This window comes from Ochlerotatus camptorhynchus, unplaced genomic scaffold (genome assembly GCF_037179485.1).
Source record: "Ochlerotatus camptorhynchus isolate MF236.1 unplaced genomic scaffold, CSIRO-AGI_Acam_v1.1 ptg000340l, whole genome shotgun sequence".
In the NCBI taxonomy this organism is placed as follows: domain Eukaryota; kingdom Metazoa; phylum Arthropoda; class Insecta; order Diptera; family Culicidae; genus Ochlerotatus; species Ochlerotatus camptorhynchus.
Window position 1 is genome coordinate 390,001 of NW_027040828.1, and position 27,394 is coordinate 417,394.

At 40.4% G+C, this 27,394-nt stretch overlaps 2 protein-coding genes across 2 annotated transcripts; one reads left to right on the forward strand and one right to left on the reverse strand.

The window, feature by feature from the left end:
- Positions 1-4,778: 4,778 nt before the first annotated feature.
- LOC135708888 (zinc finger protein 761-like) lies at positions 4,779-20,916 on the forward strand. Its single transcript, XM_065231070.1, has 2 exons — positions 4,779-5,292; positions 20,204-20,916. Exons 1-2 carry the CDS (start codon positions 4,779-4,781, stop codon positions 20,914-20,916), a joined length of 1,227 nt encoding a protein of 408 aa, XP_065087142.1.
- Positions 20,917-21,169: 253 nt separating this feature from the next.
- Positions 21,170-24,695, reverse strand: LOC135708900 (all trans-polyprenyl-diphosphate synthase PDSS2-like). The gene is made up of 3 exons (XM_065231082.1): positions 24,327-24,695; positions 21,558-22,297; positions 21,170-21,491 (listed from the first exon to the last, which is right to left on the reverse strand). Exons 1-3 carry the CDS (start codon positions 24,659-24,661, stop codon positions 21,217-21,219), a joined length of 1,350 nt encoding a protein of 449 aa, XP_065087154.1. The 5' UTR covers positions 24,662-24,695; the 3' UTR covers positions 21,170-21,216.
- Positions 24,696-27,394: the final 2,699 nt, after the last annotated feature.

Genomic DNA, 27,394 nt, shown 5'->3' on the forward strand with positions numbered 1-27,394 from the left:
AAAGTGCTACCCTGTGGAACTCCTGATCTGTTCGAGAAACAGTACGATGGGGTACGATCTAAGCCAGCTGCAGAAGGAAACAGAACATCCATTTTTTTCAAGCTTTGCTAGCAGAACGTCGTGCACAACTCTATCAAACGCAGCTTTAAGATCAGTGTAGATGGCATCCACTTGAAGTTTCTTGCATACATTTTCCATACAGAACGACGTTAAAGCTGACGAGATTAGTTTCCACGGAGCGGCCAGGAAAGAAACCATGTTGACATGTACTTATGTAATCCTTGCAGGAAGCAAACAATCTCTCATTTATCAGCCACTCAAACACCTTAGATTCAACCCCAACCGAGGTAATCCCACGGTAGTTTTCCACATTGCGTTTGTCTCCTTTCTTGAAAACAGGGAACATAGTAGACCGTTTCCATAGTGCGGGACATTTCTGTTGACGAAGTGACAGGTTGAAGAGCAAGGACAACGGAGCAGCTAAGATATCGGAGCATTTTTTTAGGACTGCAAATGGACACTCGGACCTGGTGAAAATGATGATTTGGTTTTACTCATCACAGAGAGAACCATTTGTACATCTACGGCAAAAACATCCATGTTTACGACGTCGGTTGGCACATCACGGACGGCTCGCTCAATTTCTGCTTGCGATGGGGAGTCATTCGAGAAGACGCTTAAGAAGTGCCTAGCAAATAGGCTGCATTTGTCGTCAGTTGTCAATGCTATGTCATTGCCTAGAAACATTTTTGACGGCAGTCCAGTTTCCTTCCTCTTAGTATTCACAAACGACCAGAATCCCTTGGGGTGGCATTGCAGATTATGTTGAGTACGAATTACATACCTCTTGTAAAGAAGCTTGTTGTAGTGGCGATAATCATTGCTGGCATTTGAAAAAATTTCGCTTGGTAAGGGTACATCGTCGATGAGTGATAGCACGGAGAATACATACGTGAATACATAAACGTCATATTCCCCGTCAAGCGCAGCCAGATAAACATCGTCCAATTTAGTCATGAGTCCCCTGGTGTTCTGATAGTAGACACGTAAACCGCTAGAGGATTCGGTGCGAGCCGTGTCAATGATAACTTGTCCAGGATCCGCACGAGAGAACGGTGAACTATCAGGCAGCGAAAGATCACCTGACGTAGAAAGGCTCGAAGTGGTGGCCATAAGCGAAGATGAACTGAAACCAAGTGGCGGATCAACAGTTGAATTCACATGGACGAGTTCATACTTGCCGTAAACGAGTGGTTGGAAGACCCCTTCACCAGGCCCGCACACAGGGCCGGGACGGCTGCAGGTCGCTGGCGGGAATGGCTCGACTGTGGCGGGGGGCTCGGGGGCTTCCATGATGCCAACGGCAGTGCGTCCCAGTAAACAAGCAGAAGTTGATACATCATAATGGTGTAAGTCGTCAACCTTCGGCAGGACTAGATCAGAGGATCTGAATGCTTCTTCCGGTGAATTTTCTGTGGAGCGTCTCGGCTTCTGGTATGGTGGGGCTGGTATACTGTAAATGTTATCTTCGGACCACAATTGTCGAGGAGCAGACATATACAATGGCACTCTGGAATTTTTCCAAGAATTTTTCAGACAGAGCAGTTGTTGCTTGCTGATTAGTTGCTTGCTGATTATACTTGCCTACAGTTGGAGTTTGGAAGACCCCCTCTCCTAACTCAAACGCAGGGCTGGGACGACTGTTGAACGCTGGCAGCATAGGCTCGACTGCGATGATAGGATCAGGGGCTTCCACAAGGCTAGTTGCAAGTGTGCGTCCGACCTAATTTAAAACTAATGATGGGGCTACTGAAAAAAATACACGTAGTTCGGATTTTCGCGATGCCCGTGGTAAATATTGATGCGTTACTCTTCTTGCCATGATAACTGAAGAGCAAATATCAAAATCAAAATATGTATAGGCATCATTCTGCATGCAAACACAAAATTAGGGGTGTTCAGGTTTTTTAAATGCTCGATTAAGTCGACCAAATTTTGATCGTAACACCCTTTACTGTGCTTCCGTAACTAATAGTACGTTCAGACTACAGAGTTATAACATGTTGTAGCGCTATCTTGATGATGGTTACTGTTCGGCACGGATGGCAGAGGAGTTAAAACAAGCTGTCCCGAGCTTGTTTAATCACGCGAAGGTTTACTTACCACGCCGAACGGTTTGGATGGTACACCGTTGCCCTGCCGGGACTGCTGGAGCGAGTGCCTATTTTTTCTCGATTCTATCAAAGAACTGTTCAAGACGCTAAGACAGTTACTCTACTAAATTAAGAGACTGTTACAATAGCGTGGTTCAGATTTTGATAGAAAGAAACGGAGTGCCTTTAGCATCAGGTGTTTGGACTTTGATTGTAACTGAGGACTGAACTTCTCACTAAATTAGAGATTCTGGTCTCATCAGTAATCTTAGTTTAAAACCTGATGAAGGTACTGGCTGGAAGGAATTCGGATCTTAACAGATCGACAGACGTTTTAAGACTAACGAAAACATTCAGTTTATTAAGTTGAAAATTTGCCTTATATAGGGGTTTAAGCCTAGAAAGATTTGTCTCCTGCTAAGATCTTCCTAACGTAATGTTGATAAGAATGAAAGAGACAAAAAGTATTCCTGATCTAAACTTATCCATCGTTCTCCTTCAAGATCATGTGATGCATTTTGGGACCAACGCAATCCTTCCAGAATAATCTCATATGTATGCATACGTCTAGGATGCACTTGACTCCTACGCAGCGCCTATACCAAAGCTAAACTGGTGAAAGCGTATAATTTCCCTATGCTGAGTTTATTGCCTGTTTTATGCTGCATGCACCCGTTGGGTACATCCTACTGAGCAAACGAGAGTGTACCGCATATGCGTTCTCTTATTACATAGAATTGACCTATAATATTGTGTCATTTTCGTTGCTCTCGTGTTCATTGAACCTGACTAAGCGAAGGGATGATGAAACAGAACAGCTGTTTATATTTGACTTTGAAATTTTACTTCTTTGCATCGTCTTGGGTGATTCGAGAACGTTCTTCAATTATTGCTAATTTATCGCATTCACAACAGTTACTGTGTTACAATTATTTGACAACCCTTATAAAATGTTATAACTGCTCAGTCTGGACAGCGCTAAGAGTAAGGTAAAAATGTCAATGAACGAAAAATGAGGACAGACTTTATTCCATGCACAAACTTTTCTCGATGAACATTCGATCACATTTGTCAGGAATTAAATAAAGACCCTAATAAAATTGTTATGGTTATTTTGCTTAACGACGTGTTCAGGGTATCATCCAAACCATTTGTTGTATAATTCTATGATTTGGGTTATCGTTCGTTTATGGTTATTTTTTATTAGGGGAGTCAATTGCTACACACAGTGCCCTGAGATCACATGTAAGCGGCCCTTTTGACATAAGAATCAGTTGAAAAGGACGAGAAAATCAATTCAATCAAACGCATTTTTCGTTGATTTGCATATGTTTCAGTTTCAGGACACTTAATTTTACATGCAATGTTTGTTTACGTTCCATGATTTACGTCAAAGCTGAATTATGTCTCGTGTAAAAATAGTAATTTCTAAGTGTGTAAGAATAGGTCTAAATTTAACCAATTATTTTTAACAATAATATGATAACGGTTGAAAATCTCATTAACAAAGATAAAAAACGATTGTAAACCGTTTTAAAAATCGCCAGCAGAACAAAATCAATGGCTCCTCAATAAAAAAAACATCAGTTTTGCAAGGGCCACAATCTAGCATCTTGCTGGGCCGCCGGCAGCTTTGATTTCAGGCTACCTCTCCCTTATCTGGCAATTATGTAGGTAAGCACCATGTATATACAAACAAACGCCCGGCTCAAGAATAGGCACACGCCAGGCATCGAAAAACATATGATTGCCATCCGCTCCCTGTGCCCCCTAGCTTGTTGCCAAAAAGTGCATTAAACCAATCCCGATCCGGTTGCCGCCACCACGTGGTGCATGCTACACGACTAGCAGCTTTACTGGCCCTTAATGAAGGGTGAAAATCCCACCTTACCCTTCCCGCTTCCCCAGCTCTGAAAGCAACAAGAGCTTGCGGTGATGATGTTTTATCGCACTGATGATTTCTGACATGTAGCATGCTTTTACAGGAAGGGACGGAGGGAGGTCCTGATGCGATGATACATCGGTGTGATGCACTGCTTCGGAAATAGCCTGTTCCACAAATGTCAGAAATAGGTTGGTTTAACCTCATCCTTACTAGCTGCGGTTTCTGTGAAGTGCCACGTAACCGGGGCGACATCCTGTGACGTGCGAGCTGATGCACATGTGGCGATTTAACACGCGCACCTCGCTGAGGGTGGCACGGGGTCGGAGAGAGAGGGTAGCGCAAATAGTGCGTACACACAGCTTCTCCCCCTCCATCGAAAAGCGATCCGTGTTGATCTTTATCAATTCATTTAAAAACTATTATGTGTTTTTTTTTTCCTTTTCGGCACATTGATGGTCCGGGTCGGGGTGCTGCGGAATGTCGTGAGATTTTTTGCACTTGTTACAGCAGCCAATCAACCCAGCGAGGATCAATTAGAGTTGCTTCCCGTTGTTACCATCCTCTGTCGCACCCCGCAGGACGATGTTTATGTTCTTCTATTCGAAAGAGGAGGAGGAGGAGGGTGCGACCTGTTTGCCAAAAAGTCGACGTCTATTAGGGAGAAGCTATAAAATATCCTGACGAATCCTGCAGGAACTTCAGATCGGTTCTGATCGGGCAAGTGGATGGTTTCAGTAGCGATGTATCCGGCCGCAACGTCATCGCAATCGATGCTGCTTCCTAGGAGCAGTTTAGGGCCACCGATAGTTCCTTTTGCTCCCAAGTGTGAACTAGAACTGAGTTTAAATTTTTCCTCACCGGAAGAAAGTGAAACAGCTGCAGCGGCAGCCAGTGTTTGTGCCTTGAGTTACCTTCCGGTTGATTCGGTGTCGAAAGCCTATGCCGTGGAAGAAATTTGCCAAAAGACTGCTCTGCCCAGTGGAAGAAGGATTATGATTAGGAAATCCAGCTCGACTGGACTGCTAACTCCAAACGAAGCGGACAGTGTGATGAAGAGCTGCAATTGGATTCGGTCGATTAAGCTGGCTAGTGATGTGAGAAGTTACAATGCTGTTCTGGAGTTAAATGCGAACCAGTTGATCAGGCTTCGGCTGATCAAGGACGTGAACGGAGAAGAGGAGCTGAAGCTGTGGTTCTCCGAGGATGTCGGCGCACATATGCAGATTCCCTTCCTGACGCCAGTGAATATTCAGCGTAAGTTAGTTTACTTAGTGAAAGTGGCACGCTAATACTGAATGGCGTTGAACGCTTGGAATGTTTTCAAATTTCTCATGGAAGCGTTGTTCGAAAGACATTTGAAGCTTTATGAGACGCATGTTTTGTTATAAAATCATCGTCTGTACCTCTTTTTATAAAGAAGTTATACTTTTGAGTTGGGAGGAAATGCAATTCTAATATCAACATGAAAACTTTAGTGCGATAATTTATTAGCTTAACCATTCCATGATTGAGCTATGTGGCTATCGCAAAATATTAGACCAGTATTTTTTTTTATTTTTATTTTTTCGATAGGGTTAACATTTCTATGTTAAGGTGGTCCAAAAAATCAATTTTTTCAAAAATTACTTTTTTTTTTAAATTAAAAATCAAAATTTCAAATGAAAGGTAACGGCAAGATGATTCAGAAAACATCGGGTCTGTTTAAATCGAAGATTTAAACACGATACTCCAGAATCCAATAAATGGATGAAACGTGGACATCTCGTACCGTACGTTCCGATTTTGGAAATTATATGATTGGTTGGTTGTTGGAAGCATCAAAGCTAGAAAGGTTAAGTGATGCTCCATTTTCTTCTGACGATTGGGACATGAGCACTAACTCTTATCCTAGCCTTTTTATGGTTTATGGCTATAGCGCCATTACACGCTTTCTGAAAAGAGAAGAGGGAAAGGAAAACGAGAAGGACAAAGGGAAAATGATTATGTAAACTTATGAACATAACAATATTTTTGATATGAAATATACAATATAGAAATACATAACGGCGGTGGTCACTACACGAGTCTTGTCACTATTATCAAGTCATAAAAATTAACAAGGACTAAAATGTGATCCTTTGATTACTGGAAAATCCTGATTCCCTTGTTTGAAGTTGTCACGACTTGGTAGATCTTATACCAGTAAGGCACCACCAAAAAGTGATGTCCCAACGTTACTGGTTTGAAAAAATAAAAATTTAAAAATTGGAACGAACTCACCAAGTTTAGCCAAGTTGAACCTGAAGGCTGCTTGACATGTGTTGATGTAGAAGTCCAACATGAACTAGTCCGGTTTATGGTAGTTGCGATAAAGTGGAAGTTCTACTTGGCTTCGGAACAGCTTCTCAGCGGCAAATAATAGGGACTGAGGAACTAGAAATTGTCTCCTAGGCCTAGTTTTGGCCAGATCAGCAACGGATTATAGATAAAAATAAACTCCACGGAAAAAAAACAATCGTAAGGTTCCAGGTAAAGGCTACATGATAAATCTGGAAAAATTTGCATCACTCAGAAAATGGTTACCTGCTTTTCTTTATGATTTTCCGCTTTCGTAAAATTGTTCGAGGGAGGCATTTTTCAGATTATATTTTAGAAGGATTGTTTTTTTTTTTTTTTTTTTTTTTTTTTTTTTTTCAACTCTTTATTTGTTCTAAATTCAAAATAAATTACATTTCATTTTTAACCTAGGTGCTCCAGTTACTGCAGTAACGTACCAGCCTTAATTGTTATGATATATATCTAAGTGTTTTTACATTGTTCATGTCTTGGCAATTAAGTATTTTAAACAGATTTTAAACCTGCATGTCAGTATAACAATTGATATCTTAAAACTAAAAACTTAAACTAAATCTTATCTAAGTATAAAGGGAATTAATCGTTGCAATTGAGGATTGCAACGATTTTTGCCTGAAATTATTCATTATTTTGTTGGACATTTGTTCTAAAGTCTCAACATTCGAAATTCTATGTACCTCGGTAGTACTGTACCAGGGAGGCAACTTCAAAATCATTTTCAGAACTTTGTTCTGAATCCTTTGAAGTGCTTTTTTCCTGGTAAGGCAACAACAAGACCATATTGGCACAGCGTAAAGCATGGCCGGTCTAAAAACTTGTTTAAATATTAGAAGTTTATTCGTCAGGCAAAGTTTGGATTTCCTGTTTATAAGAGGATACAAACATTTAATATATTTGTTACATTTAGCTTGAATGCCCTCAATGTGATCTTTAAAATTTAATTTTTGGTCAAGTATTAATCCAAGATATTTCACTTGGTTTGACCAGAAAATTGGAACTCCGTTCATAGTGACTATGTGACTACTACTCGGTTTCAAAAACGAAGCTCTAGGCTTGTGTGGAAATATTATAAGTTGAGTTTTGGAAGCGTTGGGAGAAATCTTCCATTTTTGTAAATAAGAAGAGAAAATATCTAAACTTTTCTGCAGTCTGCTGCAAATAACACGAAGACTTCTTCCTTTAACGGAAATGCCTGTGTCATCAGCGAACAAAGATTTGTGGCAACCCTGAGGCAAATCAGGGAGGTCCGAAGTGAAAATGTTATACAATATAGGCCCACGAATGCTACCCTGAGGAACTCCTGCTCTAACAGGTAGTCGATTAGATTTGGAATTTTGATAATTTACCTGCAGAGTTCTGTCAGTTAAATAATTTTGAACTAATTTCATAATATAAAGAGGAAAATTAAACTTTTTCAATTTAGCAATCAAACCTTCATGCCAAACACTGTCGAATGCTTTTTCTATGTCTAGAAGAGCAACTCCAGTTGAGTGGCCTTCAGATTTGTTTGAACGAATTAAATTTGTAACTCTTAAGAGTTGATGAGTTGTTGAATGCCCATGGCGAAATCCAAACTGCTCATCTGCAAAAATTGAGTTCGTACAGATGTGAAGCATCATTCTATTCAAAATTATCTTTTCAAAAAGTTTACTTATTGAAGAAAGCAAACTTATTGGGCGGTAGCTAGAAGCTTCAGCTGGATTTTCATCCGGCTTCAAAATTGGAACAACTTTTGCATTTTTCCATTTATCAGGAAAGTATGCCAAATGGAAACATCTGTTAAATAATTTTACCAAGAAAGACAAGGTACTCTCTGGGAGTTTTTTGATGAGCATATAGAAAATTCCATCATCACCTGGAGCTTTCATATTTTGAAATTTTTTGGTTATAGACCTTACTTCGTCCAAATCAGTCCCCCAGGAATCATCAAAAATATTTTCCCGAGAGAAAATATTCAGAAAATCCCGAGCAACCTGATTCTCAATAGGACTACTAAGACCCAAACTGAAATTATGGGAACTCTCGAATTGCTTAGCAAGTTTCTGAGCTTTTTCCAAATGTGTGATCAAAATTTTACCACCTTCTTTAAGCGCTGGAATAGGCTTTTGAGGTTTTTTCAAAATTTTTGTGAGTTTCCAGAAAGGTTTGGTACTCGGGTCTAATTTAGAAATATTATTTTCCAACAGTTTTGTTCCTCAGGGCAGAGAATCGCTTTTTAATATGTTTTTGCAAATCCCGCCAGATAACCTTCATGGCAGGATCGCGTGTTCTTTGATATTGTCTCCTACGGACATTTTTAAGACGGATCAAGAGCTGAAGATCGTCGTCTATTATAATTGAATCGAATTTAACATCGCATTTTGGTACTGAGGCAGCTCTTGCTTCAACTATAGAAGTAGTCAGAGATTCAAGAGCATAATTAATTTCATCTTTGGTTTGCAAAGGAATGTTTGGATCGAAGTTATATTCCATAAATGTTCGATACTGCTCCCAATCAGCTCTATGGTAATTGAAAGTAGAGCTGTTGGGATTACAAATTATTTCTTGGGATATTTCAAAAGTTACTGGAAAGTGATCAGAACCGAAGTCAGCATGGGTAACCAGTTGGCTACAAAGTTGACATGAATCAGTTAAGACCAAATCAATAGTGGAGGGATTTCTTGCAGAAGAAAAGCATTTTGGGCTGTTTGGATATTGAATAGTGTAATAACCTGCAGAACAATCATCAAACAGAATATTACCATACTTTGAGCTTGATGCTTTGAGCATTATTCCATGAGCGGTGTTTTGCATTAAAATCACCAATAATGAAGAATTTAGACCTATGACGGGTAAGTTTCTGGAGGTCACCCTTGAGAAAATTCTTTTTCTGGCCTACGCATTGGAATGGCAAATAGGCAGCTATAAACGTAAGTTGTCCAAATTTTGTTTCAATTAGATGATAGATGGATTGCTGATTTCTTTATCACTTCACTATAAAACATTTGTTCTACGATGGTTCATGAGTTATCAAAGTACGTGCTGTCTGGGAAAATTTGCAACCCTAAACTAAGTTTTTCCGGGAAAAATTATCCACCACAAAGTTTTTGAATCTTTGTTTCGTAACTCTACCTGCGGGTGAAATTTTATAGCATTCTGAGAACCTTCGGCCCATTTTGCCCGATAGTAAAGAAAATTCCCAACTGTTATATAAATGAAATTGGGGTCGTAACATAAACACGAGCCCGGAAAGCCATGGGAACGTTCTCCGGAAGATCCAGAACATGCGTAAAAGTGCTCAATTCATGAATCTGATACTAAAGGTCTGCAGTTTTTCCAAAAACACCTGGAACTGTGAAATAAGAATGAATTTGAAATCACATCAACATGGAACCGGTCCTCCGGACGATCTGCATCATCCGTTAGCGTGCTCATTCAATGAAACTGATACTAGAGATCCGTGTTTTTTTAAACACTTGTAACTGAGATATAAGGATAAATTTTGGGTCGTGACATAAACATGCTCCCGCATTGTGAGAGATAATTTACTGAGCGAATAGTGAGAAGTGAACTATCATATTAGTGCATCATTCAACTAGTTGCAAAATAACTCTGGAGCATCTAAGTTTCCAGCAATGTTGTAGGTCATTAAATTGAATGTCTTTAGTACCAAACCCTACCGTAAGGTTACGCCAAAGTACGTTGAATAAGTAAATTAGCTTTATAATTCTGGGATAATAACATAGAGCTTTCGAATATTCAGCAAAGTTGTCAGTCAATGAACTTCTCATCAGATTGGCAGTGTACTAACCTTACCAATCAGGCTAAGGCCTTGTTGTCCTCTCCTGTCCGAAGAAGTCGTCTTCACTCTTCTCGATCCATGGCCACACTTCGCCAGCCTCGTAGTCTGCGAAGGGTCCGCAGGTCGCCTTCTACTTGGTCGATCAACCTAGCCCACTGCGCGCCTCTTCTTGTTCTTGTTGGGTCGCTTTCTAAAACCATTTTCACTGGGTCGTCATGCGGCATTCTTACGACGTGCCCAGCCCACCGTAGTCACCCAATTTTTGCAATGTGTTCCGTCATCCATCTGCACTCCACCGTAGATGGTACGCAACACCTTTCGTTCGAAAACACCAAGGGCGTGTTGGTCCTCCACGAGCATAGTCCAGGTCTCGTGGCCGTAGAGGACCACCGGTCTAATCAGCGTCTTGTAGACAGTCAACTTCGTGCTGCGGCGAATTTTATTCGACTGGAGCGTCCTCCGGAGTCCAAAGTAGGCACGATTCCCTGCCATAATGCGTCTTTGAATTTCTCTGCTGGTATCATTTTCGGCGGTCACCAGTCAGCCCAAATACATGAACTCATCGACCACCTCGATTTCGTCACCGTCAATCTGAACTCAGGGTGGGAGGCTAACTGGTCTTTGATGCGTTGATGGCAAGTCCAAACCGCCTAGCTTCAGCCTTCAGTCTGATGTACGTTTCCGCCATCGTCTCAAAGTTCCGTGCCATGACGTCAATGTCATCGGAGAAGCCAAGAAGCCAGATGGACTCCCTGAAGATCGTGCCACTCGTGTCTATCCCAGCTCTTCTGATCACATCTTCTAACGCGATGTTGAATAGCAGACACGAAAGTCCATCACCTCTGAGATTCAAAAGAAACTCGAGAGTGTCCCCGATACTCGAACAACGCACATCACTCGATGCATTGTCGCCTTGACCAATCGCGTCAGTTTATCCGGAAATCCGTACTCGTGCATAATCTGCCATAGCTGATCTCGATGCGGATTTGAAATCGATGAACAAATGATGTGTGGGCAAGTTGTATTCGCGGCATTTCTGCAGAACCTGCCGAATCGCGAAAGTTTGGTCCGTGGTAGCGCGGGCACCCATGAATCCCGCCCACCACGAACTCTCTTACAGATGGTGACAGGCCTTGTAGGCGGCGCTCAGCAGTTTGATCGCGCGGTAGTTGCAGCAATCCAACTTGTCGCCCATTTTGTAGATTGAGCATACGACACCTTCCATCCACTCCTCCGGTAATATCTCCTCCTCCCAAATCTTGGCAATTACCCAGTGCAGCGCTCTAGCCAGTGCTTCACCAACGTATTTTAATAGCTCACTTGGTAGTTGATCTACACCAGTTGCTTTGTTGTTCTTCAGCCGACCGATCTCCTCCTCAACTTCTTGAAGATCAAGGGCGGGTATCCTTTCGTCTTCTTCGCATCGGCAGTGGCAGATTGGCAGTGTTGTAGTGATGAAATCTACCGTGGCATGGTGACAGTAAAATGTATGGAGTTAATTAGCTTAACAATTTTGGACAATTATAATATGGGGACTTCAAATATTCTTCAAACCTACAAGTAAAACAAAATTCTACTCATTCAATGATTAGCTTTCGGTACCAAACTCCATCATATGCTGGAGCCATAGTATGAATAAGTTAAAGGCTGAATAATTTTTTTCAAGCTTTTTTAAAATTAAAAATAATAATGTTTTATATTTCCGTATCAAAACCCAATGTACCTATAACAATGTTCACACAACATTCACACACAACACCGCATGTGTTGCTTGTTACTCTGCTCCTGTTTTTCTTGTTGAGCTCTATATTGTATGAAACTATGGAGCACTAGGGACAGTTTCATGGATTGATCACTTTTACGGATGTTCCGGATCTTCCGAAGGACGGTCTCATGGCCATCTGTGTCCATGATTATGCCACGACCACAATTCCATTTTCATATCACAGTAGGTCCTTATGTTTTCAAAAAAAAAAAACTGTGGAGCTCTAGAAACAGATTCATGGCTTGACCAGTTTTACGGATGTTCCGGATCTTCCAAGGACGATCCCTTAGCCATCCGGGTCCATTTATATGTCACGACGTCAAATTCGTTCTTATACCACAGCTCTAGGATTAGTTTCATGGATTGATCACTTTAACAGATGTTCCGGATCTTTCGGAGGTCGGTCCCATGGCCGTCCAGGTCCATGTTTGTGTCACGACCCCAAACTCTGTCTTACATCTCAGTTTTTAATGATTTTGAAAAAAAAAACTGCGGAGCTTTAGGATCAGTCTCATGGATTGACCATTGATTGGATGTTCCGGACCTTCAAGAGGACGGTTTCATGGACACCCGGTTTTATTGTTTCATCAAGACCCCAAATTATGTTTTATATCACAGGTACAAAGTTACAACCCAATTTTGTCAAAGTCAAAGTCACAACCCATTTTTTTCTTATATTACAGTTCCAAGTGTTTTCGAAAAAAAACACGAAGCTCTAGGATCAGTTTCATGGATTGACCACTGTGCGGATGTTCCGGATCATCCGTAGGACGGTCCTATGTCCATCCGGGAACATTTTTATGTCACGACCTCAAATTCATTCTTACATCACAGTTATAGATGTTTTTGAAAATACCGTGGAGCTCTAGGATCAGTTTCATGGATAGACCACTTTTACGGGTGTTCAAAATCTTTTGGAGGACGGTCACATGGTCATCCGGGTCCACGTTTTTGGCACGACTCAAAATTCTTTCTTATCACAGTTACAAAGTGTTTTCGAAAAAACCACGGAACCCTAGGATCAGTTCTATGGATTGACCATTTTTATGGATGTTACAGATCTTCCGGAGGATGGTCCCATGGTTATCCAGGGCAGAGATGCCAGATTGACAGACATGTCTGTGAATTTACAGACTTTTATTTTTTTCACAGACAGTGAGAACAAAACCCCGTAACGAACTTTTTCAAAGCATCAGGTAAGCTATAAGTTAAGGAAAATCAATATAGATACTTGCACTAATCATAATGTTGAGTTCCATGTGATTTGAGGTATCGCACGATGGATTTCGGTGCATGTCAGAATTTGTCCACTTCCCGGGGGTACCCGGTACACCTGAAAGAGGCCATTGGGTCGGAATATGTCCACCATTGATCGCATAGTAAAATTCTAATGTGATTTGAGGTGTCGCATGATGAGTTTTTGATAGATCAACCTTTTGCGAATTCCCCAGTGGAATCTGGAATTCACATTTTTGTCCATATCTTCGGAACCATAATTCAGGTTGGGAAAAAATCAATAGTGATCTATGGGGATCTGAAAGACATCTTATGGAACATATTCCACTCAAATTGGTCCAACCATTTCTACGAAAATTGAGTGAGTTACACTCATACGAACTTACATACATACATACATATATACACAAATACAGAAACATGTTCCGATCCCGTTGAGATGAGTCTATTGGTATATGCCATTTATCTCTCCGGGTCTTGCCAAGTGATATCATAGCCTTTCGGTATACACCTTGGTGTACAAGAAAGGTAAAAAGGTTGGTATCAGCAAATTGTGTTATATTTAGCCAAGTTTTTTCCCCCAGGTGTGTAATTATTTTGCAAAATGTAATGAATATGTTGCTTTATATACCTTAATTTAAAACTGTATTTGTAAAATCGTTACAACAGTGTTAGTGTTTAGCGCCAATTCATCGTAATTGGCTTCGCTGTACAGTACTCTCCATTTCTCGATGATCTTTATTTCGATATTCCTACGTATCTGAATCGTTCCAGCAACCCTGATCCTGGTTCATCAACACTTTTTGAGCACGAAGTGTTTAGAATCGTATTAATAAGCATATGAATTGATCCTTTGATTGTCGATCACTCCATATTTAGGTGGTGTGAAGTGTAATCTCTCACTAAGATGTGCTCGTTCCTCCACTGCTGGCGTAAAAAAGGACCAGTACTAAGTAACTAACTGATTTCCACACTACATGGCATATAAGATCGACTCAAATTACTCAAACTCTAGAGAAAACGTAGTTTACTTGTAGACTGAGTAAAGTTTTCCGAGCCTAATAAATCTTCTCGAATATGACAAAAATCGACTAAAAATCTATTCATTCTAGAAGTATACACTCAAAGAATAAATCACATATCCAATGGAAAATATTCATTAGAATTTCATATAACTTTCATGTGATATCATAATTGGGAATTGTTGCACAAAATCACATGAACCTTATGCGCCAAATGAAATTTAAGTGATGTTTACGTTTTTCTCTTTACTTCACATCTAAATTTGTATAACACTTTGTTACTCGGTCATAGTATTGCTACCAAACTACTTGAATCTGTATGAGATAGTGAGAAGATTGCAGAATCCATGAGATTGAGATCAGGCATGGAAAATCATTTGCATTCATTTCGTGCATTCATTTACATTCATTTGCCTCTAAATTTTTTATTCAACAGCATTCCGCAAAATGATGTATAGAGGTTTTGTAGGTTTAGTTATTAGCTATAACTTTTGTTAACAAGTCAAATCCGTATCTCTTATGCATGACGAACCAGAGCGAACAGAAGCCACTACTGTTTTTCAGTGAATGTATTTTACATTCACTGAAAAACAGTAACAAGTTCTGCCCGCTATAGTTCGTGATGCATAATAGATACAGATTTGAGTTATGGGCAAAAGTTGTAGCTAATAACATAACCTACAAAAGCTCTATACATTATTCTGCAGAATTTTGTTGATGAAAAAGTTAGAGGCAAATGAATGTAAATGAATGTATGAAATGAATGCAAATGATTGTCCATGCCTGATTGAGATACAAGTATAGATGTTGTACGTGGAGTCGCAGAACAGGTTGATTTTGAAGTACTTTTTTGTGTTTCGTCAGTTCATATCCAGCCACCAAACTAGGAAGATCAGTTACTTCTCATCCTATTAATCTGTAGTGTTGTTGAATAAATGTATAGTCTGTAGAGTTATTAAAAGTTTTAATGTAGAGTGTAATAAATGTAGTATCCGTGAAATAAAGTGTTTTACAGTAAAAATCTGTGAAGTCATCTGGAGTGCCTGGAAAATAGACATTTATATTCCGGAACATGTATACACTTACTGGGGAGCCTGCAGACTACTGGAAATTCTCAACCTACCGGAAACAGCGATACGATCACAGGAATCTCTGGTGGAACACTTAGTAAAGGTCACAACAAGTGATTTATCATATGGAACTCATGTGATCACATGAATGTTATGTGAAATTCAGAGAGATATCATTGGTTTTGTTAATGGAAAAATGTAATGTGCATTCCCAATGGAAACTACATGAAAACTTTTTTCCGTGTACTAATTTCATATGAACATCGAGATGTTGCTCATATTAGAAAACAAATTCCTGTAAAATCTCGGAAAGTATTACTCAGTCTATGACTTAACTACGTTTTCAAAAATACGAATGAACTAATTTGAAGTTTGAGTCGACCTCATTTGTCGTGTAATCGTAATTATCTTTTTATTAATTGATTTTAACGTATACGATGTAAATGAATGCATTCCCAACCCCAATTAGGTTCAATTCGTTAAAAGCAGGTCTTTTTTACTCGAACATGAGTTTTACTGACATTTAAAATTTTGCATCTGTTAATCAAGATTATAGATCTAAAGCCCCTTGCAAACCCCATAAACATACCTTAAAATACGTGTAACGACTATTTTCGCTTTAAAAAAAAAGTAGACGACCCTATTTTCAATCTATTTACAATCAAAATAATCTACAGACCATAGGCAGTATAGTAATACCCACTCCGGTGGCAGAAACGTCATCCACCAACATTTTGCTTGAAGCCAAAGTTGTTGGTCCTTTGGCTCGATTATCTGCCAATCTAAAACGCTGTACAGACTGGAGAGTTATAACATGTTATAACGATTGTCAAATAATTGCAACACAGAAACCACCATCAAGATAGCGCTATAACATGTTATAACTCTGTAGTGTGAACGTACTATAATAGTACGTTCAGACTACCGAGTTATAACATGTTATAACGGTTGTCAAATAGTTGCAACACAGAAAACACCCTCAAGATAGCGCAATAACATCACCGACAAACCGACATGAAACTTAAACTCTTGATCGAGAATCCATAACGGCCTATTCAAATGTACAGCGATCCCATCTGTCAAAACCATAGAATTTTTTTATCTAGATAAAAATAATTTGTATGGAATAGATTCGACTCGAACCAACTCATAAATTTTGTACGCGTGTTCGTGGCTAGGATAAATATTTCCCGCGAACACGGCGGCAGATGTCAGTTTTGCGCTTTAATCAGAAATTTCTTTGTATTTTGTATGATCATTCATGTCGGTTTAACGCTGATAACATGTTATAACCATAGAGGTAACTCTAAGACTAGTAGGTCCAGAAGAAACAAGCTCAACTTTTTGGCTCAGCTCTGGTACTATCTTCGGTCCCAAGCTAATCGATTCACTCCTCGAAACATAGGAAAATCCACTAAACCCTCATTTTATCTGTCAAACATTCATAGCGAATCAAAACAAACATAGTGTAGCATTGGAATTTATACTAGAATGGGGTACGTTAGTCGATTTGCTTGGGACCAATAGGCTAGTCAGGTAGTGAGCCAATTTAAAATCGTTAGTTTCGAATTGATTGTTGTTATAACTCTGTAGTCTGAACAAGGCATAAGACAGCTGATGTAAACATTGAGAAAATATGCTCCGTCCACATATGTAGATGTTTGACTTGTTGCGCAGCAAAATAATCGTGATGAATATTCAACAAGCGCGTACATGTAGGAATTATAAATTTATTATATTATTTAATTTTTAAATTAGGCAAGCTAATCATCAAAAATTCAACTTTCATTAATGATTATTCAAATAAGATTTTTTAAAGCATACACTGTACCAAACCACCATCCTCTGTTCAAATGAAACCTCAGACCATTCAAATCGAAACATCGAAATCGCTTTTTCGAATGATAGCTGCAACCGGATGACGGTTGTTTTGAAATCAGATGATTTTCCTCTCGAATACAGGATGAACACTGTTATAAGAAGGGATAGGGCCTTCAGTTGGAATGCGTAATGCTCTCTGCAGAATGATAGTCATCTTAAATTGAAACGCATTTGGTATTGGTTCAGCCCATTAACGCAAATCAGTCAAACGATGATGTAAATAATTCTATCGAACGTCATTTGCTGCTCTGAGCAGACAAACGAGGTGGAAGCATAGCCATCGCTATCAGAAAAGGTACGAACATTGGTAAATGGTGGAAACCGTGTATTGTCTATTTCGTGGTGGAGAAAGATTCCTCTACCAACTAGTGATTTTTATATCCATGATGAATGGCTGCTCATGGCTATTCAATATGGAAATGTAAACAATCGAATTAATAATATAATCTAAAGCACTTGTAGGTCATCTTATCCTTAAATTTTTGTCTTTTAAACCCAGTATGTTAAACAGCCAATTTTAAAATAAATATCATCCTTTACTTGGAGGACAGTCATATGGATGCTCATCAGTTGATGACTAATTCAACCATAAGGAAATCATCCGAAATTTGACAACATATTGTTAAAAGGCTCGAGCAATACAATAATCAGTTGATGTATTGCGGATGTTTTCGTTCAGTGTCCTAGGCAGAGGATTGTTGGTACTACAGTTTTCGAAATTTATCAAGAAAAGGCTAATAGCTAATTTGTTTATTATTCAGTTCCAACCAGGATCAGGTATCAACATCGGTTCTGCTTGTTTTTTTTTTAAACGACAGTTTGATCGTTTGTTTATAAAACCTACCTCAGGTTGAGGATCGCACTGACAAAAAGTTCGGTTACACACTGCACCAACCAGTTTCAACCCCGATAAAAAACAAATTCGCTATAAGATAACCCGCATACATGCGAACCATTTCTTGACCTTACCCAAAACGGTTAAAAATTGTTTATAATTCCTGATAAAGTTTTAACCTTATATATTAAGGTTTTTTGGAAGCGAACCTTACAAATAATGGGTTTTTAAGATTCTTAATGGTTTTGGCTAAAAAAAATGTTTTATGAAATTATGGAATAATAAGATATTATAAAAATATTTTGTTTGTGTAAGCAACAGGAAAAGATTTTGGAGGTTGTGTTTGACACATAATACCAGCCAGGGCTCTACATTTTCGAAGTTCTAAAATGAACGCAAGTTTTGTTTCTCTCATACACACGTGTTCAACGCTTCATTTCTATAACGCCTAGCTAGACTATCAGCAAGAAATGATAATGAAAAAGAAGCACGATAAGAAGGAAACGCTGGCTGTGGATCTTCTCGTCGTTGCTTTGCTCATCGCTTTTAATGTAAGTAATGTCGATTTTCTAGTTAAACGAAACCTCATTATGGCTTTCAATCCCCTTTCACGAACACTCTATCACCATTCTTTCAATTTGTTTAAAATGCGTTATGTCCCGTTTTCGTTAATTTTTTTAGATAAATATGTGGATGGAAGATAAATTAAAAATATTACGTGTAATCTTCAAGTGTTTTCACGTGAGTAGTGCTTTAAATGTGTAATTTCATTTTCCGTCATATACGTCATGAAACCTCTGTTGATGTGTTTCATGAGAGAGAAAACTATCAAAGTCGAGCGCTCTTTCGCTCATCCGTTTCACCGAAGTTTGAAAGGAAGACTAATGGAGCGACGGGAGAAAGAGAGACAAGCGATTGAACATTTGTTTGTCCACGCCGACTGAGGTTCTAGAATGCTGCGAAGCTGTTCGACTTTAACAGAAAAAGAAAGCCAGCAGTCTCTTCGTCGCATCGATTTGGTCGATTGAAACTGATATTGCGACGCCCTGATACCAGCCAATGTTACTGCATGAGAGTCGCAACAAGCGATTTTGTCATTTATCTCACCTACTCTTCGCTCTTCACTCTTCGCGAAGAGGCGATCAGAAAATCGCTAATTGTGGCTCTGTCAAAGCTAAATTTGCAGGTTTATGTGTCAAACACAAACTTTAAAATCTTTTCTTGTTCCTTACACATACATACCATTCCCATTCAAAATAGTTTTTTTCTCCATACATTTTGTGAAGGGAATTATATTGAGCCATTTTATTTATGATCTGATAACTTCAATGGTAATGGTTATGGTAGTCGGTTAGGTTCATAGATGGTTTTGTAACATCCCTCAACTTTATGTGGAATATATTGCGAATTGGTTGCCTGTAAATTACTGATTACCAATTCGCGATATATTCCACGTAAAGTTGACCGATATTACAAAACCATTAATGAACCTTACTGGCTACCATAACCATTACCATTAAAGTTCTCAAACAATAAATAAAAAGGTTCTAATATAGTCCTCTCTCCGAAAATGTATGGAGAAAACAACTATTTTGAATGGGAATGGTTCTTAACAACCCATTATTTGAAAGCTAACATCCCATAATACATAAGATTTAAACTTTATCACACAAACGTTCATGTAAAGTTCCATAACCATATTTCAGTTACAGTTTAGCAGGGATTATAAACAAGTTTTAACCATTTTCGGTTAGTTCAAGTTATGGTTCGCGTTTATGCAGGAAGTCATTTCAAACTTGCCGTTACACGTTTTTCGGAGGTTTCTTAGTCGGCGTAAAGATTTTTACCCACTCTTAGATATAAGATTTTTTGATTACTGTAACTAAACGATTACATGAAATATGAACAACCCTCTATTCTTCATAGTTAAGCTTTGCAGATCGCTTTATTATTGGTAAATTAAGCAATTTTTAAGCATGGAGTGATCAGTCAGTTCACAGTGGGGCAACTCAGGAAAACTTGGACAACATTCTGAAATACCTAGCAAATAACCATCAAGGGTTTCCTTCGATCAATTTCAAAACTACGAACCAGTTTTAGTCAAATTGTAAAGTTTAAACAAAATCTATTAAATCACATTATATGACCATCTTTGGTGGCATTTTAATTAGTAAGAAGGGTCGGATTACACAATAGATGGATTAATACAGTTTATTTTTTTTTATTTTTTCATCCTTCCAGGTCAAAACTGCTACGTGTGCCATATCTGCGGAAAATCCTACGAATACCCGAACCCGCTTAAAATCCACATAGCCACAGACTGCAGCCAGCAGTCGATGACCGTCCTGTGGCAGCGTCTCCTTCACAGCATCTCCCGCTACAACTTCGCAACCGGTTGCGAATTTCAACCGTGGCGAAGCTCGGCCTTCCGTCCGGTACTCAACACCCACGCTATGAAAGTGGAACTATCACCGCCTCATCCTCCACCGCCACCGCCGCAGAACAAATCACCACTTTTGGAGCAACCTTCACTGCACCATCACCACCACCATCATCACCACCCGCACAGTCCACTGGTCGACGATTCCACCATGGTGACGGCTGCGCATCTCGAAACGATCGTCAGCAACATGGGCTCCTCGAAGCAAGGTCACATCTGCATCTACTGCGGGAAACTGTATTCCCGCAAGTATGGATTGAAGATACACATCCGAACGCACACGGGGTTCAAACCGCTCAAGTGTCAGTACTGCTTAAGGCCTTTCGGCGATCCGAGCAATTTGAACAAGCACATTCGATTGCACCGGCAGCACGATAGCTCGCTGTATGAGTGTAATTTGTGCGGAAAAAAGCTGGCCAGGCGGAGGGATTTGCAAAGACATCTTCAATCCCGACACAACAGCAATCAGGTGATTGAGAGTTCGACTTCCGAGGAGGAGGAAGAAGTTACATGACTTTGGTATAGCAATGGTTATCAATTATTCCAAATCTAAGCTACTTCAAATACAAATACAAACAGTGCCAAATGAGTTAGTTTTAAGTATTTTTAAATTGTTGAAATACATACGAATGAATATTTAAGCTACGCTTATTAAATATCCGAAAATATCTGCTGTGATGTGTTTCAACATACTGATGAAACACAATCACCACTTAAAAACTACACCCTATTAAAAAAAACTGGAGAGTATTTGCTATATTTGGTTCAATTGTGAGTTCGTAGCAATTTCCTGCTCAATATTTAGTTATAAACATTACAAGTCCTCCATCGCTAAAATGATGTTCTGGAGAGCGGTCCGAGCGTCCGATGGAGGCAACTCATTTAGCACCGCCATGGCCGCGAGGCTATGCTTCTTCTGCAGGTTGCACGTCTTTTCCAGACCAGGTCCCTTGATCACTTCGCTGTGAATCTTGACGTAGTCGATGTTGTCCACTGATTCTCGTCCCATTTTGATGATTTCCTCGTACAACGTTGGATCATGTTCTAGGTGAAACATCACCGGTGCGGAGATGAGACTGAAGCGAACTCCTGGAATGATAAAAAACTAATGTTTGAAAATTCTCCTACAAATGCCGTCAGATTGAGATCAAGTACCTGGCGAGAGGTTGGGACTGCTGAATGGCTCCATATCGATGCAAGCCTGCCAGGCCAGTGATAGGTGCTTTCCGAACAGGTAAGCCTGCTTTTGCAGTTTCACCGGTTGGCCTGCTAGAATCAACGCTCCCTGGCAACTTTTGCCCAGCAGACTTCCAGCCGCTAGGATATGCCTCAACGACCACTCCCGCTCGGGATTCCCCAGCACGTTCTCGATGTTCAACGACTGTATATTATCTTCCACATCTTCAAATCCTAAATCATCATTGTTTGACTGCCCTGCCGAACTGGTCGACCCCAGTTTCGGGTTGGACGGCAGTGGGTTGTTCTGCATATCCCGATCGCCGATGAAGTTCGATTCAGCCAAATCTCTCACTGACGATGACATCAGCTCAATCAACTCCTGGTTATTGAGATCCGACAGCTTCGCAACAGAACTCCCCAGCAGATAATCTCCGCTGAGCAGAGCAATCTTGTTGCCGAAAATCATCTCGCTATCGCTGCTGAGTTCATTGCCGGAGTTTGCCAGTGGCTGTAGATTGACCAGTCCCTGATGAACGAGGGACGCGGTGCGAATCATTTCGGTAACCTCCGCCAGAGCACGCTGCGAGTGCAGCACGCCGGCACTTTTGTCCTGTTCCATATCCGGAATGGACGGGGCATGTCCAACGGCTTTCGAGATGAGCAGCACAATGAGGCCCCACGCTTGCATGTTGTTTTTGCCATTGTAGATCAGGATTCTGGAATGAAAAATTGTTTATAATTGATGGATGACGTAGTTTTTGGGATATTCATATTGGCGTTTTCGGAAGGGCTTTCATATGACAAACTTGAAACTATGCTGAATAATAGTGGGAGCGTGCAATTGGTGCCAAGTCGCATTTACCAATCGACTCAGCTCTATTAGATAGGAACATGTATGTTTGTATGCGAGTGTCTGACGAATTAAGGTGCGGCATGTTTCTCAGCAACCCCTGCACCAAATTGGATGCAGCAACCGCCAAATGGAAAGTTCCGGGCCGTGAAACTAAATTCGTCATGAAACTTGCCAAACCCATCATGCGATGTGAAGTCATCATAAGAATTTGAAAAAAATAGATCAATAGCAACTACTTTGGCCAAAACCGGACATGATCCAGGTATCTCTAACTCCTGAGGAAGTGGACAAAATCTGACTTGAAACCCATGATGTGGTATATCAAATCACATAAGAATTGAAAACTAAGATTATTGACAGAAACATTGAGTACTCAGGTCCACTATGGCCACACCTGGATATGTTCTGGGAGCTCCCTAAGAAGTGACCAAATTCTAATTTAGGCCAAAACCTATCGAGTCATATAAAATTACGACAGCAAGATCGATGGTAGTCGTAAAGAGTGCTTTGGTCCACATTGTTAACCACCGGAACGATCGAAAGTCAGAATCGCTAAGCCATAGTAAACAAAAAGCCAGCTAACACTATTCAACCCGACTGTTCACGCCAAATTCCCCTAATTTGAATCATATCGATTATATTTTGTACTTTTGTGAACAAGGCATCTCTAGTGAACAACCTCAGAACCAAAATTAGAAGAATAGAGGTTAATAATTGTATCATCACACTTTTGAAGCTTTATACAACCACTGTTCATCTAAAAGTGCTTTAAGTCAACTCAAATACATACAAATGTACCATTATAAATAGGCTACCAAATGTAATAAAGAGCCGAGTTATCTACAATCTGTTACCAAAGAGCATACGAATCTAAGTGTTTACTTCGCACCAGTGTCCCAGCGTACAATCTCAAAAGAAAGTCCTCCACGTCTGCCTTCCAGAACTATCCAACGTAAGTTTTTTGTGTTAACACCGACTTCAAACTGTTCAAACCAAAACACGATATCTCTCACACAAAGCTACAGATAATTTCGTAACATTGTCTTCATATCACCACAACCGATACTTTGTGGGATGTAGACGCAACGATGCTGATCATTAGCGGTTGCCCTGATTACTTCTCGAACAGGCATTAGGATGTGCACTGCTGGGGAATCCAAACTCCCCATGGCAGGTCTATTGGCCGAAAATTCGTCGTTGCGATTACCCGAATCCAAAAATTGGAATGTGTCAACAAAAATTAATTAAAATTTGAGACATGCACTGCGCAGGCGCAGAGATACTACAGTGTTGCCAGTAACATCAAACATCATGAAAATGACTAACCATGGGTGCCAAACTGTGCCCAAACTGTGGTGGATCGACCTGAAAAATCTGAAATATATTGCCTCATTTTCTTAAAATCTCGGACGCCCCAAAACTGCTCGACTATATGATTAATTGTCCACCTCTGAAAGTAACGCTCGCAAATTTGCGAATTGAGGGAACCGAATGTTTTATGCGAAACTCTTGTGTAGCTCGAACTATCAATCAAAAAATAAACAGGATAAACCAACGAATCACAAATCTATTTTTATACGATTTGCATTTCTACGATGTGCATTACACGGCCGATGAGAGTAGCTCGGTAACTGAGTCGAATTCAACTCAAAATTTCCGAAAGTAGGCATACTCAGTGAGTGAGTAAAATTTCCCTCACTTTTGCGGGTAAAATTTATTGAATTTGAGTACAATCTAGACTGAGTGAAATTACTTTCGAGTCTCCTCATGTTCAAGAAATTTTCCTTAGAAAAGCAACGAAAATATTCACTGAGTAACCCCACTGCAAATGTTGAGTCAAATTCGACTCAATTTTGAGTTACTCTCATTAGCAACAGCAAAGATGAACTTACTTGGCCGTTTTCAACAGCGGATGATTACTGCCGACGAGCTTCCTCAGGTGCAGTGCCACATTGGCAATCTCGTCGCTCAGCAGCCAGCGCAGACTCAGAAAAGACGTCGGATAGCCGACGATCTTTTCCGCTTCGCTCACGGCCCGATTCCAGTTGTGCTGCTTTTGGACGGGTTTGGCCGTTGCTGGTTGGTCGCAAACCGACGAGGTGGAACTAACTGCGCGCAGATTGACCTCTGAGGGACGATGGCCGGTCGCTGATCCCAACACGGTACTGCTGATTTTACTGACCATCCGCAGATGGGACTGCGGGATGCAGATGCGACTCAGGGACATTTTTCCCGGTTTCTGATATCGGAGCGTTTCCTAAAATGCCAAAATTTTGTATGTGGGAAGCGAGTTAAATTTAACGATTCACTGGGTTCGCTCACTGCAGATGACTGTCTGGTACTAAGGAAGGTTCATCGTGCGAGTGCTCTGGCTTCGCTACCACATAGTTCTTTCTAAGTATGCGCTCGAGTATTGGTGATCCGAAAGTGAAGATAACAATAAACTATCAAACACGTTTACCAAAGTGAGGATAACAAACTCTACATTTGAAATTGCGATTACTCAAATGCACTTACTTGTTTATTTTAATTAGCTTATTAATTATGGCTGAAATGTCTAAAAAGACTACATAGCCGTGAGTACTATTAAAAACGTCATAGAGCTCAATACCGCTCCTGACGCCGCACGTTCAATCTAGCTGGCTAAAGGTCGATTAAATGTGCGCACTAGAACCAACCGGTGGAAACTAACCATTTTAAATTGTACTTGACTAGCCTATTGCTCCCTTTACATCTATAAGCGTACCCCATACTAGTCGAAATTCTAGTACTAGACTATGTTTGTTTTGATTCGCTTGGGACCGAAGAGAGAACAAGAGCTGATCCAAAAAGTTGAGCTCGTTTCTTCGGGACCTTCTTGTCTTAGAGTTACCTCTCTGCTACTAGTCTTAGACTTACCTCTATGCTAGCACTTCTTCTTGAGATATTTTTTAAAATAAACTGCACGCCGTATGAAAAGTGTCTTTCTAATAAACCAACTTAACCGACGATGGAATCTTTCATGGAGTCAGCATCATTTGGAATGAGGCAGATCAATATTTTTCTCATTAGAGCCCCCTGAAATGTCTCACTAAACTAAATTACTTTGAATAGCACAAAAGCATTCAATTTTCCAATGGGTATAACCAAACCTAACTTCATTTAAAATTAAAAAAAAATCCAAATGCTTTTGTAAAAATAAAATCAATTATTATCTAATTACAAACAGGGAAACAATCATTCGAATTTCTAGTTCATTCCTTCGAATAGAATTAAAATTAAATATTGATTGACTCCGAATGTTAGTCAGTCCGATGCATCGTATAAAAAACTGTGAATAAATGCTTTATTACTTTCTATTCTCTTCAAATATCAGAATATCATAAAAAATTCTAATCCAAATTATTATATCCATGTAATTACCTAAGTCTGAGCAATTTCTTCAGTTTGAGATGCTTAAATGTATGACATCCGAACGCTATGTGATTTCATTACAAAAAGCATAAACAGAGGATCATTGTTTGTTGAAATTCAGTAAGCTTTTAAAGGTCCCCAATCGAGGTCGCAATCACTGCTATGAAATGGATATAATAAAATTTATTGATGCGCCATTAAAATAAAAGTAAGCCTCAATGTCATATTATTAGTCACAGAAAAGATGTAGCCAAAAACAAGCATCTTAGCGAGTTTTTATTTAAACGTAGTTTAGCAAAAAAAAAAAATCAACAAGGCCCCCCTAGGCCCCATTCAGATAAATTTTCTAGCTACGCCAATGATTAGAAAGCTACTGAAGGTCTATTGCTGCTTCTACTAACGCCGGTGGGAATTTTAGATCGAATCCTTGTCCTGCAGGGTTGCTCAACTCATGGGGTACTGAGACCAACTGCTTGATTGCCACACTTCGGCACAACACTGGGCACAGCTTTCGGCACTGATAACTGATAACGTACTCGGCATTTGGGCTACAAAATGGTGAGTTGACAACCTGGAAGGAGCGGAATACCTAGCCCTGGTCCTCACAAGTTACTACTTCACGCCTCCTCGAGTCATATGATAACAAAAGACTACCAGCTGAAATATGGACACAGCTGGGTGGCGTAGCCTGGGCAATGTTGCCAGTCCGGCAATAGCAAAGTGAAGAGGTGCGACGCGAACACTGGCGCGCTAACCATAGTGCGGTGATAGAGGAAATGCTTCACCAAACCCGAGCGTCTGTTCACCATGGAGGTGTGGCTCAAAACGGCGTCTGTTCTCCATGTTAGGAGCGGCTGATCACCATCCTAGTGCCAGCGTGGGACTCTAAACAGAGCTGTGCACGATGGTCCCCTGGCGAGACAGGGGGTTGGGGCAGGCCCAACAAGCCGCCCTGAAAAAAAAACAAAGTTGCAAATACCGAAGAAAGAAATACGGATCGGAACAATCGGCACAGACCTACGCGATGAAATAAGGACTACGATTGGAAACTCGGAACATGGAACAGCAAATCGCTCGGCTTCCCGGGCTGCAATAGGTTAATCTATGACGAACTTCAACCACGCAATTTCGAAGTCGTAGCAGTGCAGGTGCTGGACGGGACAAAAGGTATGGAAAAGCGGGCATCGAGCGGCTACTTTCTACCAGAGCTGTGGCACCACCAACGAGCTGGGAACCGGCTTTGTAGTGCTGGGCAAGATGCACCAACGCGTGATTGGTTGGCAGCCGATCAACGCGAGGATGTGCAAGTTGAGGATTAAGGGCCGTTTCTTCAAGCAGGTGTACGACGGCTGTTCGCAACGGGACGTCAAAATCGTCATCGGCGACATGAACGCTCAGGTAGGACGGGAGGCAATGTATAGACCGTCAATCGGGCCAAACAGCCTGCATGCCGTATCGAACGACAACGGCCAACGATGCGTGAACTTTGCAGCCTCCCGGGGTATGGTAGTTCGAAGTACCTTTTTCCCCCGCAAGGATATCCACAAAGCCACCTGGAGATCACCTG

Coding starts and splice junctions, on each gene's coding strand:
- LOC135708888 (XM_065231070.1), top strand. CDS start 4,779: ATGTATCCGGCCGCAACGTCATCGCAATCGATGCTGCTTCCTAGGAGC. Junction 5,293..20,203: donor GACGCCAGTGAATATTCAGC/GTAAGTTAGTTT, acceptor TCATCCTTCCAG/GTCAAAACTGCTACGTGTGC.
- LOC135708900 (XM_065231082.1), bottom strand. CDS start 24,661: ATGTCCCTGAGTCGCATCTGCATCCCGCAGTCCCATCTGCGGATGGTC. Junction 22,298..24,326: donor CCGCTGTTGAAAACGGCCAA/GTAAGTTCATCT, acceptor TTTTCATTCCAG/AATCCTGATCTACAATGGCA. Junction 21,492..21,557: donor CAGTCCCAACCTCTCGCCAG/GTACTTGATCTC, acceptor TTATCATTCCAG/GAGTTCGCTTCAGTCTCATC.